General features: G+C 40.2%; 1 protein-coding gene across 1 annotated transcript in view; it reads right to left on the bottom strand.

The window, feature by feature from the left end:
* The window catches only part of LOC111157748 (family with sequence similarity 186 member A), a gene marked incomplete at its 5' end in the record, with an annotated part of 123,950 nt that overhangs the window by 62,065 nt on the left and 40,868 nt on the right, over positions 1-21,017 (bottom strand). The window contains 4 exons of the mRNA XM_022519384.1: positions 4,781-4,963; positions 6,238-6,389; positions 9,046-9,238; positions 13,570-18,916. Of these exons, the coding sequence (XP_022375092.1) occupies positions 4,781-4,963; positions 6,238-6,389; positions 9,046-9,238; positions 13,570-18,916 (5,875 nt within the window). The remainder of the gene's footprint in view (positions 1-4,780; positions 4,964-6,237; positions 6,390-9,045; positions 9,239-13,569; positions 18,917-21,017) is intronic.

Genomic DNA, 21,017 nt, shown 5'->3' on the forward strand with positions numbered 1-21,017 from the left:
AAGATAAATTTTATTTTTCTTGTTCTTAACTGGTCTAACATAATAATTGTTCAAAATAATAATAATAGCAACAATGTATTCAATGATGTATGCATGTTTATGTACAGGTTAAATGGATGAAGAAATGATACAAGGGATGGAGTGGGGGCAGAATTAGGACTATTTTGCTATTATAAGGTACTTGCACTATCCATGAAGCAGTGTAGTGTTATTTGAAAATGGGTTTGTTGTAAATATACAGTGCAAACTCTAGGGCATCAACTTTAAAAAATAATGAAAGAAGTATAAATGAAGAAAGGAGAGAAAATGGAATTATAAAATCTCAAAACTACAAAATGCAGAAAAAGTGTGAAAGATAAAAGAACAAGGGCAGTAAATAGAAAACAGTAACAAATATGGTAGATATTAACCCAAATATATCAATAATCACCTTAAATGTTTGTGATCTAAATACACTAATTAAAAGATAATGATTATCAGAGTGGATCCAAAAACAAGACCCAAATATATGTTGTCTACAGGAAACTGATTTTAAATATAAAAAGGGGTGCCTGGGTGGCTCATTCGGTTGAGCATCTGACTTTCGGTTTTGGCTTAGGTCATGGTCTTGTGAGTTGTGGGATGGAGCCCCAAAGTGGGCTCAACATTCAGCGGAGAGTCTGCTTAAAGATTCTCTCCTCTGCCCCACCCTCCACTCATGTGCTTTCTCTCTCTCTCTCTCTCTCTCTCATAAATAAATAAAATCTTAAAAATAAATAAATATAAAGACACATAGATTAAATGGGTAGAAAAAAATACCATGATAACACTAATCAAAAGAAAGTAGTAGTTATATTAATTTCAGACAGAGTAGACTTCAGAGCAGGGAAAGTTATCAGGGATAAAGAAGGGCATCTAATAATAAAGGTGTCAATACTCTAAATTGACATAATAATCCTTAATGTTTTGTCTAACAGTAGAGCATCAAACTACAGGAGGCAAAAACTGGTAGAACTGCAAGGAGAAACAGGTGAATCCTCTGTTGTAGTAGGAGACTATAACAGTCCTCTATCAGAAGTGGACAGATACAGCAGGCAGAAAACTGTTAAGGATATAGTTGAACTCAACAGCACCATCAGTCAACTGGGTATAAATGACATCTCTGGACTATTTTATCCAACAGTAGCAGGTTACGGGGCACCTGGGTGGCTCAGTCGGTTAAGCGTCTGCCTTCAGCTCAGGTCATGATGCTGCAGTCCCAGATCAAGTCCCGGATCGAGCCCCAAATCGGGCTCCCTGCTTAGCAGGGAGTCTGCTTTTACTTCTTCCTCTCCCTCTGCCCCTTCCCTGCTCCTACTCTCCCTCTCTCTTTCTGTCTCTCTCTCCCAAGTGAATAAATAAAAAAATCTTTAAAAAAAATAGCAGCTTACACATTCTTTTCAAGCTCACATGACTATAGGAAACAGAATCCCTGACTAAGAATGGTTGTAAGGCCATTTATTGCTCACTTAACGAAATCCCAGAGGCAGGTGTACTCAGGGTTGTTCTAGTAACTAGATGTCATCAAGGGCAGGGTTTTATTTATTTTCCTTCTCTGTATTCCTGGTGTATTGTCTTATCCTGTGGTTATCACCTTAGTATTACCAAAGATTGTAGTAGCTCCAACATCCCATCCAGGCAGGAAGAGAAATATTAGTTCCATTCACCTCTGTTGGAAATAGGGAGAAGGGGAACTGAGCAGTAGGGGGAGGTATTGTTTATTTTAGTTTTGTTTTTAATGTTTATTTTAGGAGATAAAGCAAATGAAGCAATATGCTATTGGCCCTGGATCTTTGCACATATTTTTTTCCTTCTGCCTGCCATTTATGATCTCTTAAATCCTTCCCACAATTGTATCTCAGTAACTAGTTATAGTAACTGATACATAGTAAGTAGTCAGTAAATATTTTTGTAAGGAAAGCAGGCATAGCAAAAGTAGAGTCAGTTTAACACAACTCATCTCTCCAAAACATATTGTCTAATATCAGGGGAAATAAGTAATGCAGCAATCACAATATAGAATGGTAAATGCTAGGATACTGTTAATTACAAGATACTGTGGGAACACATAGGAGGAGTTAGAGAAGACAGCTCAGAAACAACAATTGTTTAAACTGAGATCTAAAGAATAGTAGAAATAACCAAACCCAGAGGGAAAGAAAGTCTCTTGGTTTGTACATTAACTTCCACAAAGTGAAACAAATATAATCCTTTTTGAGGGAGGAAGAACTTGAAGAAATTCTAGTGAGAAAAAAGAGAGGATGGCAAATAGTAATTGATCATATATTGCCCATTATTACTAATTTTAGATGTCTTAAAACTGTATGGTTTGTTTCTGTTTTTAGTGGAAAAAAAAAAAGAAAATCCAAGACTTCAGTTCTCTTTCCTATAATGTCTTAATTTTTTTTTTACTGTTGTAAACATCTGCTACTCTAAAAGTTTTCAGGCGTCTATCTATACAAGTTAGAAACTCCTAATACATATTTTATATATAGTAGCACATGAAAACAGAAGTTTTGACAAAGCTCAATGGACAGGTTGCTAAATTAAATACAGGATGCCTGGTTAGATTTAAACATTAGATAAACAAAAATAATTTTTTAGTGTAAGTATAAAATTGCATGGACCATACTTATCCTAAATCACTTGTATTTTTTTTTTTAAATTTATTTGAGAGATAGCGTGCACGTGCATAAGTTGGGGGAGGGACAGAGGGACAAGCAGACTCTCTGCCAAGCGGAGACCCTAGCACGGGGCTTAATCCTAGGACCCTGAAATCATGACCGGAGCTGAAGTTAGACACTTAACCAACTGAGCCACTCAGGTGCCCCTAAATCATTTTTGTTTATTTGCAATTCAGATTTACCTAGATGTCCTATATTTTTATTTGCTAAATCTGGAAAGCCTAACAATAGATACGAGATTTCATAGAGGAATGCTAAACCAGGATCTACAAAGTAATTGACTCTTACTAACTCACTCTCAGTATGAAATGGTCAAGGAGGAGAGGATTTTGAGATCACTCCTAACCTTTGTCCACTCTAAGAACTTACCACAGGCCCCCACATTTTGGAGGCCCATAGAATGGGGCCTGGTTCAATCTCTGAAAAAAGGCTGAGGCTATGATTGATTGGCTAGATGCACTAATAGTAGAAGCAAAGAAGAAGCTGCTGCTGCACTAGGATAAGACCTCAGAGTCTACCTGGACAAAGTAAGCTCCACTTTTTCCTATAGACTAGACATGGGTCATATATATATATACCTACCCAAGAAAGATGGCATAGAGTTGTCATGGATTCTGTCCAGAAGGGCTGCATAAATATGCAAACACATCTGAGTATAGAAAAGCTGGAGGTATCACAAATGTCAACAACCAGTTAGAACAGAAATATATATATTTGAGAGAGAGTGTGCAGCTGGGGGGAGGAGCAGAGGGAAGGGAGGAAGAATGTCAAGCAGACTCTGAACTGAGCATAGAGCCCAACATGGGGCTCGATCTCACAACTCTGAGATCATGACCTGAGCTGAAATCAGGAGTCGGATGCGTTAATGGACTGAACCACCCAGATGCCCCAGAATTGAAATATATTTGACAAGATCAAGAAATCTGCAGATGAGATTTCCAGTGATGGTAATCTCCAAGGAACTGACCAAAGTACCTTACGAAAGAGTCAGCTTTAGAAATCTCCCAGATCTAGGAAACACTGATGTTAGAAAACACAACAGTGATAGTCAATCAGAACTTCCCATTTCCTCTCTCTCTTCTCTAGAGCTCTAATCTCTAAAGGGTCCGCTAGTGGCAAGCTAGAAAAGTAGGAAGAGAAGCAGTAGGCCAGAAAAAAGCAGCTGTTAATATTCTCCTTCTCTAATTGTAAGTTGTAATAGTCTTAGCTGGAAGAGAGAAGCCTCAACTTTAAAACAAAACAAAGATTTACTTATATATAATTCTGGACATTTTACCAACCAGATGAACATATTACTGAGACGTTACTAGAAATGTCACAGAACAACCTCAGTTTTCATCCAGAGGCCTGCTGAATAAATGTAGAGATAAAATGTCACTTTGGAAAATAGCTTGGAAATTTCTTATAAAAGTTAAACATAACACTTATCTAACCCATCAGTCTCACTCCTGGGCATTTACCTAAGAGAAGTGAAAACTTACCTTCAACCCAAAACCTGTTTATAGGGTGCTTGGTTGGCTCAGTTGGTTAAGCATCTGCCTTCAGTTCAGGTCATGATCTCAGGGTCCTGGGACTGAGCTCCACATTGGGCTTCTCCCTCTCCCTGTGCCTGCTATTCCCCTTGCTTTTGCTCTCTCCATCACTTGCTCTCTCTCTCTCAAATAAATAAATAAAATCTTTTTTTAAAAACCTGTTTATGAATTTTATAGCAGTTTAATTTATAATTGCCCAAATCTGAAAACAACTCAAATGTCTTTCACTTGGTAAATGGATAAAAATATGTGATACAGCGATACAAGGGAATAATACCAGTCAGTAAATAAAAAGGAATGAATTAGTGATACATATAATGTGGATGAATCTCATAGGAGTTACACTAAGTGAAAAAAGCCAGATTCAAAAGGTTACATACTGTATATCTCTACTTATACTGCATTCTGGAAAAGGTAATGTCTAACTTCACAACAAGCACCAGCTTTTGGTCACTCCCTGGTGCTAGAAGATAAGGTCAAGTTAGGGAAACAGAAGGTATATGACCAAAGGCCCAATTACCAAAGTGCTCCCATTCCTTAACTTACTGTGATTTAATGGATGCGAGAGATTTTCTGAAAGTAGACTGAACATCTAACTGGAGTAGCATAGGAATATCTGGGTACCCACCCAGCTGGGCCCAGAGCGAATGTATTGATGTCTTCTCTGCTATTGGGTAGCTTGAAGTTGACAGATCAGCGTTCCAGATAGCTCTCATTTGTTCTTCTTGTCTAGAGAATCAGAGACACTAATTGAAAGCGCCAAACTCTCCTGAACTCTATATCCAATTAAAATGTATGAATCTTATTTTCCCCTTTTCTCTTCCCCACCGTCTTATCCTATAATGTCCTGTCTGGCACTAAAGAACATTAGCTATGTCCACTTTGACTGAGCAATGGATTAAAATAGCAGAATTTGCTGAAAGAGCTTTTTTTTTTCCTTCCCTGAAAGTGCATTTTCATGACTTCACCTAGTAATCTATTTTAAAACTATCTTCTTAGTTTCGTGGAGTATATAAACCATATCCAGATTTTTTTTTCCCCCAGCAATGTTCTTTTCCATTCCTTACCAAAGCTCCTACCTTCTTTTTTTAAAAAAAAGGAAAAAAGTAATGTTTCTAAGTTTCTTTATTCTGTTAAACTAATTTGTTTCATGGTAAGGAAAATCAGTTTCATTTTTTTATAAGACCAGCTTTATTTTTAAATTTATTTAATCTATTTAATTTTTTGAAGTTGAACTAATTTATTAACTGAGCAAAAGTAAAACAATTCAAATTCAAACAGAATTCAAATAACAAATGTTCCACAAATCTATAAATGTATGTCCTCATATGATTACTGAAATGAAGCTTTCATCTGGAAAAATCTATTGAGACTAAGTTATGATTCAGTTAGATATAAGTTCAAAAGTATAGACAAAGTATTCTAACACTTCATTCAATAAGTTCTGCCTGGTCCAACCATTTATTTAAAGTCTTTAGCATTCATAGTTAATGACATGGAAAAAATAGACACCTAGCTGAATCTTTGGGGTAAGCCCATGCATGTGGGATGAGACATCCAAAACACATTATAAAGAAGGGATGTCACAGCTTATATCCCTCCGGGACCATAATTTTCATGTCACCTGTGGGAACAAGAGAGCCCCTGTCTTGGGATTGTTATAAAGGAGGGCCACTAAAGGGAAAACTGGACTTAATCATTCTTGGAAAAGAACAGACAAGGAGCAGACCAGCAACATATTTTTAAAAAAGGAACTAAAATAAATAAATAAATAAATAAATAAATAGGAACTCAAAATTAGATGTTAAATATTTAAGTAGAAATATATGTAAATAATCTTCTTATTAAATTGGCTAAGAAAGTCAATACTACCTTAGACTTTCTACTGCACCATATCATAATTGTGGGGAAAGAGAAGCTCTTGGGCAGGAAAGAAAAAAAAAGTATTAGGTCCCACATATCATCCAAATACGGTTTAATGTCAGTCTTTTTCAAGCACATACCGTAATTTCTTGAATGTGTCAGACTTTCTATCTTCTTTTATTAGCAGCTCTAGGAATGGCTGCTGAACAAATTTGGCAGAGGCAGGTATCTCCTTTTTGTCAGTGATCAAAGGTATGGGCCAACTAAGATTCAATTTATACATCTCTTGAAGCTAAAAACAAATAAATCGGTGAAGGTAAAAAAGAGTCAGAGTCTTTAAGAAGTTCTGAGCTGGCCCTAGCTAAACTGTGACTCTTTCTTTTCCATGGACTTGCAAATCCTTTTTCTCCATCCTCTTTCTCTCTTCCTCCAATCACACCTCCACTTCCAACACACAATTTCAGAGGTGGCACTATGTTATATAAAAACCTTTGTCCTGGGCGCCTGGGTGGCTCAGTGGGTTAAAGCCTCTGCCTTCAGCTCAGGTCATGATCCCAGGGTCCTGGGATCGAGCCCCACATCGGGCTCTCTGCTTGGCGGGGAGCCTGCTTCCCCCTCCCTCTCTGCCTGCCTCTCTGCCTACTTGTGATCTCTGTCTGTCAAATAAATAAAATCTTAAACAAACAAACAAACAAACAAACAAAAAAACCTTTGTCTGAGGAGCCTCAATGGCACAGTAGGTTAACCATCTGACTCTTGGTTTGGGCTCAGGTCATGATCTCAGGGTCGTGGGATCGAGCCCCAAGTAGGGCTCTGCACTCAGCATGAAGTCTTAAGATGCCCTCTTCCTTTTACCCCTCTCCCCCAAACTCTCCTGCTTGCTCACATTCTCTCTCAAATAGATAAATAAATCTTTAAAAAAAACAAAACGAACAAACAGAAAAATCCCTCGATCCTGTATAACCTGTAGTCCTAGTCCTCTCATTTCCTAGCTGTGTGACTTTGGGTTAGTTGCTAATTTTATCTGCACCTTTCTCTTCATTTCTAAAACAAGGATAATAACACAGGGTTGTTGTGGGTGTTGTATAAGATAAAATATATGAATACACATCATAAATTGTGAAGCACTAGGCAAATCTAATGATAGCTAACACTTACTGAATACTTGCTGAATGTAATATGCTTTTTATATATTAATTCATTTGGTATTTCCAACAATCTTATGAAGTGAGTAATGTTATTATCCTCATCTTACTTTCGGAGATCTGAAGCTCAGAAAATTTATACCTTGTCCAAGGTCTCTTAGCTAACATGTGGCAAAGCTGATTTGAACCCACACAATCTGGTAGGAGAACCAACCTCTTGAGTGTAAGGTATTTGTTCATTTCTACCCTCTTCTCCCTTTTGCTTTTTTCTCTCCCATCTTATGCCTTGATAACCACTTCATCATCTAGATCGTGGATCCCCTGATCCCAGACCCTTATTCATCCCCTGAAATGCCCTAGATACGTGATTCCTGTTAGATAGTTCATGACACTGCCAACTCAGCTTGCTTTATTCCACCTACATTGACCATATTTTCCAAACCAAAACCTCAAAAGTATCCTTTTTTTTTTTTTTTTTTTGGTCAAAGAGCTTTAATATTTGAAATATCACTGTTCTAGAAAATTCAGAATATGTCTGATTTGGACCAACTATTGTAAGAAATGTCTTTGTACCTTCTAAAGCATCAAGTAATTTTATACATTAATTTAGTGAAAGAAAAGAATATATAGATATAAAATACTCCTAGAATACCAAGAATGTTCTAAAACTCCATGCTGGAGCATGTAGTGGGAGCATGTAATCCCAGAGCAAAGAACTCTAATCTCAGCTTTATAACTTTTTGGAAGGACACTATCACTCTCAAAAGCATACTAATGATTATCTCAGAAGAGCTTTGGGACATAATGAGTGGGTATCAGAGTTTAACAGGATCTTCTGGGCCTGGTGCTATGTAAGCAAGTTAAATAAACTCTTACCTCCTTTATTGTATACTCATTCTATTAAATTTTGCTTTCTGATAGGTTTTTTTAAAAAAGATTTTATTGCTTAGTAATCTCCACATCCAATGTAGGGCTTGAACCACAACCCTGAGATCAAGAGTCGCATCCTCCACTGACTGAGCCAGCCAGGTACCCCACTTTCTGATAGTTTTGAGGAGAGAAGTAACCATCATGAATCAGTTGGAGAGTGGTGACTTTAAGAGGTTTCATATCTAGAGGCTGGTAGATGCAGGTTGACTAGGAAGGAGTTGAGCATTTATGGACATCTCCCTCGTTCTAATCTTTTCCCATCTAGAGAGTCCAGCCAGTATCCCTAATGTCAAGTTAGGAGTTTTCACTGGGGTCATGGTATACTGGCTTGAATGGTGAACTCCTCAAAAGATATGTTTCCCAGAATGTATGAATGTGACCTTATTTGGCAAAAGGGTCTTTACAGATATAATTTAAGGATGTCAAGATGAGATTACCCTGGATTGACCAGGTGGGTCCTATATCCAATGACACGTGGCTTTAAAAGAGACAGAAGAGAAGACATAAGACACACTGGGAAGAAGGCCAGGGGAAGGTCAGAGGCAAAGGTTGAAGTTATGCAGCTATAAGCCAAGGAAAGCCAAGGATTGTCAGCAGCTACCAGAGTTCAGAAGAGAGGCATGGAACAAATATCTCCTTCAGAGTTTCCAAAAGGAACAAACCCTGCCAACATCTTGATTTCATGAACTGGCCTCCAGAACTGCAAGGGAATATATTTGTGTTGTCTTAAGCCATCAGGTTTGTGGCAATTTGTTACAGCAGCCCGAGGAGACTAATATACGTGGTATCTCCGGGTAAATGCTATTTTTCCAAGCTTACCACTTTTCATTTTTCTTACAACACACTAGGGAGGGGAAATAGAAAACAAGTTACCTGGCTAAATAAGAACATCATTTTTCTCAGGCACTGATTCCGTTTCTGCTCTAAAGACTTCTGTTTGTTGGTCCAGACCTGCATCATCTTTTTCTGGTAGTCATCAATTCTGTTTAGCATTATGAAGAGGTTCTGGGTCTCGTAACCTTTCCCAGTGTTTCGGAGGGCTTGTAATCGTCTGATTATGTTGTTTCTTGAAAAAAAATTAACAAGAATGCGATTGATATAACGACTGACCCTAACTCAGCTAACCTGGGCCTAGTTATTTTCAGTTCTCATCCTTAGTAAGTAGAGTGGGATATGATAGGAGTGGGAGACTTGCTTAATGAGACCTTAATCTAGTTTCTTATATGATTATTTTCAAAAATCTATATGATTGTCGGGGCGCCTGGGTGGCTCAGTGGGTTGGGCCGCTGCCTTCGGCTCAGGTCATGATCTCGGGGTCCTGGGATCGAGTCCCGCGTCGGGCTCCCTGCTCGGCAGGGAGCTTGCTTCCCTCTCTCTCTCTGCCTGCCTCTCTGTCTACTTGTGATCTCTGTCTGTCAAATAAATAAATAAAATCTTTAAAAAAATAAAAAATAAAAAAAAAAATCTATATGATTGTCAAGTTTTCATTAACTTGAGTTTTTTAGTGTTATAATAGTGTTGCTTATTATTTTAATATTATTTTAATAGTTTTATATTTTAACATATTAATATACAAACATATTTAATATGTTGTTTTAATATTAAAATTTTGGTATTGATATGTATTAGATATATAGAAGGTAGTTAATACAGTTGTGAAAAAGTCATTGTCCTTGCCTTCAAAGCACTTACAAGCCAGAATGGGAGACTAATAAGTTAACTGTGTCAAAGACAATGAAACAAATGCTAAATATACATATAAACATGCTGTTGGAGCAAAAAAGAGAGCATAATTCACACAAGAGAAATAAAGAAGGCCTCACAGGAAGATGTTGCATAGGATCTTGAAGAACAGTGATAAAAATATACTCTCTCTCTTGACAATAACATGTACCACCACGGTTGAGCCTTCTGAACAGATAGTGTTTTGCCATCTCTGTTCTACAGGAGAGGAAAAGGAATCTGAGCAAAGTTAAGTAATTTTCTGAAGTTATATAATTAATAAATATCAGATTTGGGAAGCAAACCCAAATCATCTCTATTCCTACAATACCAGTATTTCTCAAAATGTGGTCCGTGATCACCTGGACTGAATGAATCATTTGGGCAGAGGTGATGGGGTGGTGGTGGTGCTTATTGAAAAGGCGGATTCCAGTGAAAGTGCAAGTTTCTCCGAAAGAAGAATGTAAATCTCAGTGGCTAAAAACAAAATTTTACTTGTTGCTCATACTACAGATCCATCATGGTTCATCAGGGAGCGAGCTTCATTGTATACTCTCAAGGACACAGGCTATCTGAAGAGCCATCCCCTTGAGCAACGTGGGTTATGTCAGAGGAAAAGGAGACTCAGGAGGGTCTCAAACTAATAATGACAAGCTCAGCACAGAAATGACATATACCAATTCTGCTTACATTTCATTGAAGAGTCCTGGCAAACAGCACTAATGACTATCACAAAGATTCAGCATCATAATAATAAAACTACAATGAATAATAAAAAAATAGAAGTGACGCATCTATATGCAACCAACAAAAAATAATGAAAAGTCTCTATATGGACCTAAATGATACAAGAATCTATGATGAAGGTACATTCAAATCTATAGGGGAAAAGGTAAATTACTTTGTTAGTAGTGATGGAGCAACTGGGTAGCCATGTAGAAAAAAGTCACATTCATATCTCTCAACAGAAAGTTGTGAATCAGAGACTTAAATGTAAAAGAAAGAAAAAGCTAATAACCAACTATAAAAGTTTCAGAAGAAACCTAGAAAGAATTTTTTATATTTCTCAGAGTGGAGTGGGTCTTTCTAAATAAGGTACAAAATATTTTTGAAAATAGTGAACCTGGGGTGCCTAACTGGCTCATTGGTAGAGCATGTGACTCTCAATCTCAGGACTGTGAGTTCAAGCCCCACATTGAGCATGCAATCCACTTTAAAAAAAAAAACAAAACAGAATAAATAATCCCATTAAAAAATGGGCTGAAGGGGTGCCTGGGTGGCTCAGTGGGTTTAAAACCTCTGCCTTCGGCTCAGGTCATAATCTCAGGGTCCTGGAATCGAGCCCCACATCGAGCTCTCTGCTCTGCAGGGAGCCTGCTTCCTCCTCTCTCCCTCTCTGCCTGCCTCTCTGCCTACTTGTGATCTCTGTCTGTCAAATAAATAAATAAATAAAATCTTTAAAAAAAAAAATGGGCTGAAGATATGAACAGACATTTTTCCAAAGAAGATAGCCAAATAGCTAACAGACACGACAAGATGCTCAACATCACTCATCAGCAGGGAGATACAAATCAAAACTACAATGAGATATCACCTCACGCCTGCCCAAATGGGTAAAATTTGGCAATTCAGGAAACAATAGATGTTGACAAGGATGTGGAGAAAGGGGAATCTTCTCGCACTGTTGGTGGGAATGCAAACTGGTGCAGCCACGCTGGAAAACAGTGTAGAAGTTCCTCAAAAAGTTAAAAATAGAACAACCCTAACACCCAGCAATTGCACTAGTAGGTGCTTACCCAAAGGATAAAACAATAGTAATTCAAAGGGGCACTATGTTTATTGCAGCATTATCACAATAGCCAAATTATGGCAAGAACCCAATTGTCCCTCAACTGATGAATGGATAAAGAAGGTGTGTGTGTGTGTGTGTGTGTGTGTGTGTGTGTGTGTGTGTGATGGAATATTACTCAGCCATCAAAAATAACAAAATCCTGCCTTTTGCAACTATGTGGATGGAACTAGAGTGTATTATGCTAAGCAAAACAAGTCAGGGCGCCTGGGTGGCTCAGTGGGTTAAGCCTCTGCCTTCGGCTCGGGTCATGGTCTCAGGGTCCTGGGATCGAGCCCCGCATCAGGCTCTCTGCTCAGCAGGGAGCCTGCTTCCCTTCCTCTCTCTCTCTGCTGCCTCTCTGCCTACTTGTGATCTCTGTCTGTCAAATAAATAAAATCTTAAAAAAAAACAAGTCAGTCAGAGAAAGGCAAATAACATATGATTTCATTCATATGTGGATTCGAAGAAACAAAACAGATGAACATAGAGAAGGGAAGAAAAAATAAGATGCAGAGAGGGAAGCAAACCATAAGAGAGGCTTAAATATAGGGAACAAACTGTGGGGATGAGGGTGGGAGGATGGAGTAACTGATGGGCATTAAGGAGAGCACTTGATGTAATGAGCACTGGGTGTTGTATGCAACTGATGAATGACCAAATTCTAATCCTGAAACTAATACTACACTATATGTGAACTAACTTGAATTTATTTATTTATTTATTTATTTATTTTTAGATTTTATTCATTTATTTGTCAGAGAGAGAGAGGGAGAGAGAGCGAGCACAGGCAGACAGAATGGCAGGCAGAGGCAGAGAGAGAAGCAGGCTCCCTGCCGAGCAAGGAGCCCGATGTGGGACTCGATCCCAGGGCGCTGGGATCATGACCTGAGCTGAAGGCAGCTGCTTAACCAACTGAGCCACCCAGGTGTCCCCTAACTTGAATTTAAATAAAATTTTGAAAGCATGAAAAATGAATGAATGAATAAATACATAAATGAAATAAATGTTCTGATTATATCTTGAAGAAGTCTGGTTTTGTACCTTGTTCTAATCCTTAGTTCCCAAATCAATTCAGTCCTCAAAAAATGTAAATTTCATGAGAACAGGGTACTTTGCCTGTTATTATTTGCCTGTTATTCACTGCTGTATCCCTAGCCCCTAATACAATACTTGCCACATTTAACAAAGATTTATTGAATAAATGATATATTTTCCTATAATTTATATATAAGTAATAATAATAAATAATATTAATAACCTTTTCCAGTACAGATTTATTTTGGCATCTTATAATTTTAGGTAAAAGATATCCCCAAAACAATAATTTGGTAACCTCAAACATAAATTCTAAGGATAACAAGACAATTTTCACTTTCCCTATTTCTGCAGTTTTTAAAAAATCAGGACCAGGACCTTCCATGTCACTTCAGCAGCAAAGTTGCCATGGCAACAACTTGTATATAACCTGCCATTTCCTGTTTCAAGAATCATACAACTTCTGGTGAACCCAAGAAGATGAAAGAAATTTAGAATAATTAGAAGTTTAGAATAATTGGGACCAAGCTTTTAAAGTTGGTATTTTGGAAATCAACCATGATCCACAAAATATATCTTAGTATCTCTGCTAGAGATATAAATGGGTGAAATAGATCATGTTACATGACATTTTTATTTCCAAAAAAAGTATATCTCCTTTTGGTATCTTAAATAGGCTTCATCCCACAGACCTATAATATTCTAGAACATCTAATATGACAGATATGTATATACTTATAGGACAATGAGGGAGGATATTTGAAATCAGGACTAAACCAGAAAACTGGACATTCAATATTTACATCTACCTTGCACGCTGGATCAGCCTGTAAGCAATGTACTTGCGGAATAGGTATCCCAGCCGAACTGTGTCTGTATGAAGTGTCTCAATTATGAGATTCCTAGCTGTTGTGTGTAGCTGTGAAGGGAGTCCAGAAGATTTTGTGGCCTGATTTAAGAGTACCAGGTTCTTTCTCTGAGCTTCCACATCAACAAAATACCTCTGCTCTTTGAGCTCTTGGGGAGAGGAAGGGGGCACCATCATCTTGGGTTTCTTGGTAACTGAATCTGAAGTCAGTATCCAGGACTTATCTATAGGGGGGAACTGGGTTTTCTGGTCCCATTCAGAAGATGAGATCTGTGACGTTTTGGGCAGTTGAGTAAAAAGAGACTTCACGAGAGGGGGAAGGGCCCTCCCACCAACGTAAGGGGTGTGTGATACTGGTGTCCTGTAATCGGTGAGATAGGACTGAAATGTTCTATATTGTTCTGTGGCAATAGGATCATGGCATGTCTGGAATTCTTTAGAAGTGTCAGAGATCCCTGATATTTGGAAGTTCTTAGCAGTAAAAGGGACTGATTTAGATTTCAGAGAAGAAATAATTGCCAATCTTTCCTTACTTTCCTTAGCTATAGAAGAGGACATATCTTTCTGGGGCTTTCCAGGGGTTAGGGAGGTCCATAGTGTTGGAGGATGCCCAGGGGTGGGAGGGATCCCCAGTGGGAAAGTTTGATGCTGCTCAAGAGTAGAAGGGACTTGTGGATAGAGAGATTGCTCATAGATGGCAGGGAGCTGGAATGCCTGGGGCTTCTCAGAAAGTGTTAAGGGTCTAGGTTTCAGGATGGAAGAAGTCCCAGGAACCAAGGGCTTCCTAGGGGAAAGAGGAGCCAAGAGAGTAGAAAACTGCGGGGAGGAGAGTGGAACTCCAGATATAAGGGGCTGCCTGGGGGCAAGCGGGGCCTCTGATATCAGAGGTAGCTGAGGAGTCCAAGAGTCTCTTAAGAACTTTCTAGAACTAAGAAGGGTCTCCGGTGCAAGCTTCCCAGAGGCCAGAGGGTCCTCTGGTGCTACAAACTGAATAGTTTGACCTTCAGAAACCAGGGTCTGTTTAGAGGAAGGAAAAGTCTGTGGTACCAGGAGCTTCTCAAGGTCAGAAGGAATTCTCATTCCTAGCAATTTCCCAGGGGCTTGGGAAAGAGGAGACCCTGATACCTGCAAAGGAGTAGGAGACACCTCAAATACAGAGGACTTCTCCGCAATAGGAGCAGATGCTGGGGCCTGCCTAGGACTTGATGTAAAGGATTTCCCAGGGAGGACAGAAGCCTTCAATCTTTGAAAAGATCTAAGACCGGAAGGAGCCAATGTGGGGAACTGCTTAGAAATGTGAGGACCACCTGGTGTAATGGGTTTATCAGTAACAGGAATGATCCCAACTTTCAGGGTATGTTCTAAAGGAGGTTGGGGCCCAAGTGGTGAGGGCTGTTCCCTTGATTGTTGGTCCTCCTCAGACATGAGAGTAATACCCATGGGTTGGGATTGTCCTGGGATGAAGGGAGCTCCCAAAGTTTGCACTTGCTCAAGGGGAGATTCTATAGCACGGAATTTATCTGAGGTGAGAGGGACCCCAGATTTCCGGAAGTGTTCTGGAGAGAAAGAAACCCCTAATGCTTGAGCCTGTTCTAAGGAGAGAGGGGCACCTAAACCTTGGGTTTGTTCAGGGGTACAAGGGACAGCTGACAACCAGGGACTTTCTGGAGTAATAGAGACCCCCGATTCCCAGGACTGTGCTACAGTGAAAGGAGACCCCCATCCCTGAAGTTTCCCAGGAGTGAGTGTGAAACCCAAGCTCTGGCATTTCTCAGGAGTGAGGGTAACCGCCAGTGCTTTGAAGTGGTCAGGGGTAAGAGTGATGCCATTTGCCTGGATCTGTTGAGGGATGAGAGTGAGCCCCAGGGCCTGGGCCTGCTCAGGGGTGAGAGTGATCGCCTGTGCCTGGGCCTGCTCAGGGGTGAGAGTGATCCCCAGTGCCTGGGCCTGCTGAAGAGTGAGAGTGATCTCCTCTTCCTGGGCCTGCTCAGGTGTAAAAGTGATCCCCAGGGCCAGGGCCTGTTGAAGGGTAAGAGTAATCTCCTGTGCCTGGGCCTGCTCAGGGGTAAGTGTCATCCCCAGTGTCTGGGCCTGCTGAGGGGTGAGAGTGATCCCCAGTGCCTGGGCCTGTTGAGGAGTGAAAGTCATCCCCTCTGCCTGGGCCTGCTGAGGGGTGAGAGGGATCCCTAGTGCCTGGGCTTGCTGTGGGGTGAGAGTGATCCCCAGGGCCTGGGCCTGTTCAGGAGTGAGGGTGATCCCTGGTGCCTGGGCCTGCGGGGGGGTGAGAGTCATCCCTTGTGCCTGGGCCTGCTCCGGAATGAGTGTGGCCCCTAGTCCCTGGGCTTGCAGGAAGTCGTGTGTCATCCCCAGTGCCTGGGCCTGTTCAGGGGTGAGAGCCATCCCTAGTGCCTCAGCCAGCTGGGGTGTGAGAGTGATCCCCTGTGCCTGGGCCTGCTGGAGTGTGAGAGGGATCCCTAGTGCCTGGGCTTGCTGAGGGGTGAGAGTGATCCCCTGGGCTTGGGCCTGCTCAGGGGTGAGAGTAATCCCTAGTACCTGGGCCTGCTGGGGGTTGAGAGTCATCCCCAGTGCCTGGGCCTGCTGGGGAGTGAGAGTGATCCCCTGTGCTTGGGCCTGTTCGGGGGTGAGCGTGATCCCCAATGCCTGGGCCTGTGGAGGTGTGAGTGTGATTCCCAGTGCCTGGGCCTGTGGAGGTGTGAGTGTGATCCCCAATGGATGGGCCTGTGGAGGTGTGAGTGTGATCCCCTGTGCCTGGACCTGCTCAGGGGTGAGAGTCATCCCCAGTGCCTGGGCCTGCTGGGGAGTGAGAGTGATCCCCTGTGCTTGGGCCTGTTCGGGGGTGAGTGTGATCCCCAATGCCTGGGCCTGTGGAGGTGTGAGTGTGATCCCCTGTGCTTGGGCCTCAGAGTTTATCTTAATCTTCATCTGATCCTTTGTTTCTTTCTGTCTCTGTCTTTCATGGTCCTCTACATTTCTCCATGGCTCCTGCTTCTCCTCTTTCTCCCAATTTATTTCCAGCTCCTGATATCTCACTTCCTTCTGAGCATCCCTCTTCTGCTGTCCCTTCTCCTTCTCCAAGGGCACCACTTGTTTTTCCATTTTTTTATCCCATGCTTCCAGCTGCTGCTGTTTTGGCTTCTGATAATCTTCCTCTTCTCTTTGCGTTTGCTCCTCATCTTGCTCAGTCTGCTTTTGCATCCTCTGTTTTTGCTGTTCCTTCCACATTTTCTGCCACTGTTTCTGCTTCCGTTGTCCTTGCTTTCCTCCCTTCCTCTGGAGCCATGGCTCTTCCTCCTGCAGTTTATTCCAGAAACTCCCTTCTTGCAATTGGTGTTTGAGACGTTTACCAACTATTTTTTCTGGACCTTCTTGCAAATGTTCCTCCCGCCTTTGTTTTTGCCTTTCCTTGCCATCTCTCCCTACCGTTGAGGGCACTAGAGCATCTCTTTTCCCTTCTAGTTCAGCCAAGATCGTCTGTATTAAATTGTCAGTTAGTGGATCCTTGCTCTTAGATGACAGTAAGGTGCTAATTTCAGACTTTGCACTAGTGGGCTTCTGAAAATGCAATCCTGGCATAAATGAGACTTTTTTTTGTTTCAAAGATTTCTCTCCAGCCTGTCCTGCACTTTTTATATCTTTGTACTTCCTCAAGGTTTTTGTCACAGTTTCACCTACGTTTTGGAAATATTCCTCTATTTTTTCCTTTATGATTCCTAATTTTTCAGCCTCTGGTGTTTTTAATAATTCCTCTTTTGGCACAGTCTTTTTATCCAAAGGCTTTCCTACGTTATCAATTTTCTCTTTTAGGAAAGCCATTACAGCTTTTTGAAATTCTTCTAGGTTACTCTCTTCACTTCTGCCATCTAGACTTCGTAGAACTCTGGTAGATTCTGAAGTCTCTTCTGTTACCCTAGATTTGGGCTTCACAGGTCTATGAGACTTGACTTTCTTGGTGACTAATATGTCCTCTTCAAGTTTTCCTTCTTTGCTTGTGGTGGTTCCTGGAGAGACATGGTGTTTCTTTCCTTTTGTTTTCACTTTCTCAGAGGAATAACCAAGTTGGGTAAATCCAAATTGCTCTGCTTGGCTGCTCGTCTCACTTTTACTCTCTTTGTCCATTGACTCAGTGATAGATTCCTCTTTACTCTCTGAAGAAATCTGGCTTTTGTAATGCGAATACTCAGGTTTGAGCTTCTTGAATTGTTCCCATAAACCACTTGTTCCATTTCTGCCAATTTGGCTTTTTGTGTCAGTAGAAGGGTAATCAGCAGGGACATGATCACTTCTTGATTTTCTTGATTCAGTGAATGACTTTGATTTGTCCTCAGAAAAGGATTTTATTTCTTTTCTCTTTTTTTCCAGTGACTGTAGCTCCAAATGGTAATCAAGTTTGGTCTCTGAGTCTTTTTCTTTACCTTTATCATCACTCACATTAAATCCAGAAGTCTCATGCATATATGGGCCTTTAGTTCGCTTTTTTTCCTGTGATTGATACTGGTCAGTCCCATCTTTCCTATAGACATCACCTTTCTTCTGTGATATCTTATCTTCAGTGATACCTTCAGAAAACCCTCTTTGCTTTTTTTTAAGTGAAGGATATTGCTCTTCAGTTAAATCTGGAGTCATTTCAGCTGGCGCTCTATGTGAAATAGTTGAGTCCCACTTGATCCCCAAGCCTTTGGTCCCTTTTGTTTGGGCCTCATCTGTAATATCTTCAAGTTCTTTAACCAAAATATCATCCATATTGTCTTCTATGTCAGCTTTGCTAGTGGATGATTGTGAAGAAAGCTCAGGCAACACTTTCAAGGTTGATGTGGGTAATGCTGTACCTACTTGGGGTTCTACAACAATTTTGGACCGAATAAATTGTTCATATTTTTCTTCTGCTTCTTGAAGTTTCTGCTGAAGCATTTCATTTTTTTCACTGAGCTCTCGCATTATCTTCAGGGAGAGCTCTTTTTCTTTTTCACTTGTCTCACTTATATACATATTGGCACTCTGAAGTTTAAAAATTTTTAGTTCATCATTTATTATACCCAAAGCCTTGGAAAGGTTTATTATTGTTGATGATATATATTTAATAGCATTGTTTTCCAATTTATTGAACATCATAGTGTTTATGAGTTCCTGTAGCATATCTTGGATTTCTGAAACCTTTGTATTTGTTGCAAATTCATCACTGATCATCTGATCTGGTCTTAAAGCATGAGCTGTTGCAGGTCGCTTTATAACTCTTTCTTTCCAAGATTTCCATAGAGTACTTCTAGATGCTAAAGGAAGAAGAAACCCCATAAAACATAAAATAATAAGATTGCATTTCTTGTTCTGTGTTGTGCTCTATCTTTGCTAAAACCTAAGGAATTTAGCCAAAATAATAGATAGCTATAAGATAAAGATTCGTCAGAAAGCCTTGGTTCCCCTGGGGCACCTGACTGGTCCAGTCTGTAGAGAGTGTGACTTGATCTTGGAGCTGTGAGTTTGAGCCTCCATTGGGTATAGAAATCACTTAAAAATAAAATCTTTAAAAAAAAAAAAAAAGCTTTGCCTCCAAAATAAATAGTATTATTTTTAAAAGAATGACTTTCCGCACAATCACCTAAAACTTTCGCTTCCAAAGTTTAGTCTTTATTCATTATTTGTAATCTCAATTTACCTTCAGTTACAAGTTTGGGATTAGCTATAACAAAACTTTCCTTTGGCTTTGATTATGCTTGGTGCTTTCCATTTTCTTTCTTGGGTTTCTGTCTTTCCTCACTTTTCTGAACCACACTTAATCTTGATTCTTTCAGAAGAGTCAAAAAAGAGCAGACAAAAGTCAAACCTTTGAAGGGGTTTCCAGAATGGCTAAATGAGAAACTCCACACATTTTCCCCTCCAAAAAAAGCAATGATAAAGCTTAGCAAACCTGCCAAAACCAACCATTTTAGGACTTTGGAAATTGACCAAAGGCATACAACAATTTGGTAAGAATTTATTCAAGAAAAATTACTAAACTTAAGTAAGAATGGGGGAAGTCTGTGATGTTTTTAGCCTGGAGCTTCTTGTGTCTCTAACTCCCCCAGCCAGTGGCCTGGGTGTCCTACTAAAGCAAGGCAGGCTCAACAGATTGACAGCTCTACTACCTAAAGGAACTGATTAGTTGTGGAATAAAGCAGGGAAAAAACCATGCTTAGGGGCATCTAAAACAATACTTCCTTAACCCATACACAGACCCATTAGCAAAGAATAGAAGACTTACTGAATCAGTCAGGATCCCTAATCATTGGCCAATTATTGACCACTAAGCTATGATGACCCAAAAGTGACCCCTAGGAATTCAGGCCTTAAAATAAAAACAAAAAGAATAAAAGAACTGAGCAGTGATATCAGTGACTGCACATTGTTGGGGAGACAGACTCCACTGAATTCTAGGGAAGTCACTAAAAAACAAACCAAAAAAGTGACAAAAAGAAACCCTGGAGGTTATAGAGAAAATCAGAATCTAAAGTTGCTATAATGGGCACCTGGGTTGCTCAGTCAGTGGAATGTCTGTCTGCCTTCGGCCCCGGTCGTGATCTCAGTGTGCTGAGATCAAGCCCGGCATTGGGCTCCCTCGTCAGCGGAGAGCCTGCTTCTCCCTCTGCCCCCACCTCCTGCTCATGCTCTCTCTCTCTCTCTCTCAAATAAACAAGTAAAATCTAAAAAAATTTAAAAAGTAAAGTTGCTATAATATGTTATCTAAAATGTCCACGTTTTTTTAGAGGTGGGGAGGGTCAAAGGGAGAGACTCTCAGGCAGGCTCCCTGCCCAGTGAGGAGCCTGACATGGTGCTTGGTCTCACAACCCTGAGATCATGATTTGAGGTGAAATCAAAAAGAGTCAGGCACTTAATTGACTGAGCCACCCAGGTGCCCCTAAAATGCTCAGTTTTTAACATAAAAGGAGCATGCAGAGAAACAAAAGTACAACCTATACACAGAGGATAAAAGCAGTCAGTAGAAATTTTCTCAGGGATTGGGAGGGGAGCAGATGTTGAACTTACCAGAAAAAGACTTTGAAAGAAGAATTATAACTATGTTCAAAGAACTAAAGGAAGCCAAATTTTAAAATAAAGGAAAAATACTGTGGCAATTATCATCAAATAGAGCACATCAGTAAAGAGATGGAAATTAGAAAAACCAAGTGGAAAATTCAGACTTGCAAAGTGCAATAATTGAAATGAAAAATTTACCAAAAGGGCCCAATAGTAGATTTGAAATGGCAGAAGAAAATAACCAGCAAATTTGACACCAGATTAGTAAAGATTGACTAATCTGAAGACCAGGGAGGAAAAAGAATTTTTAAAAAATGAACAAAGCCTCAAAGACCTGTGGGACACCATCAGACATACTAT

This window comes from Enhydra lutris, unplaced genomic scaffold, assembly GCF_002288905.1.
Source record: "Enhydra lutris kenyoni isolate GAN:26980312 unplaced genomic scaffold, ASM228890v2 scaffoldscaffold56, whole genome shotgun sequence".
Classification (NCBI taxonomy): domain Eukaryota; kingdom Metazoa; phylum Chordata; class Mammalia; order Carnivora; family Mustelidae; genus Enhydra; species Enhydra lutris.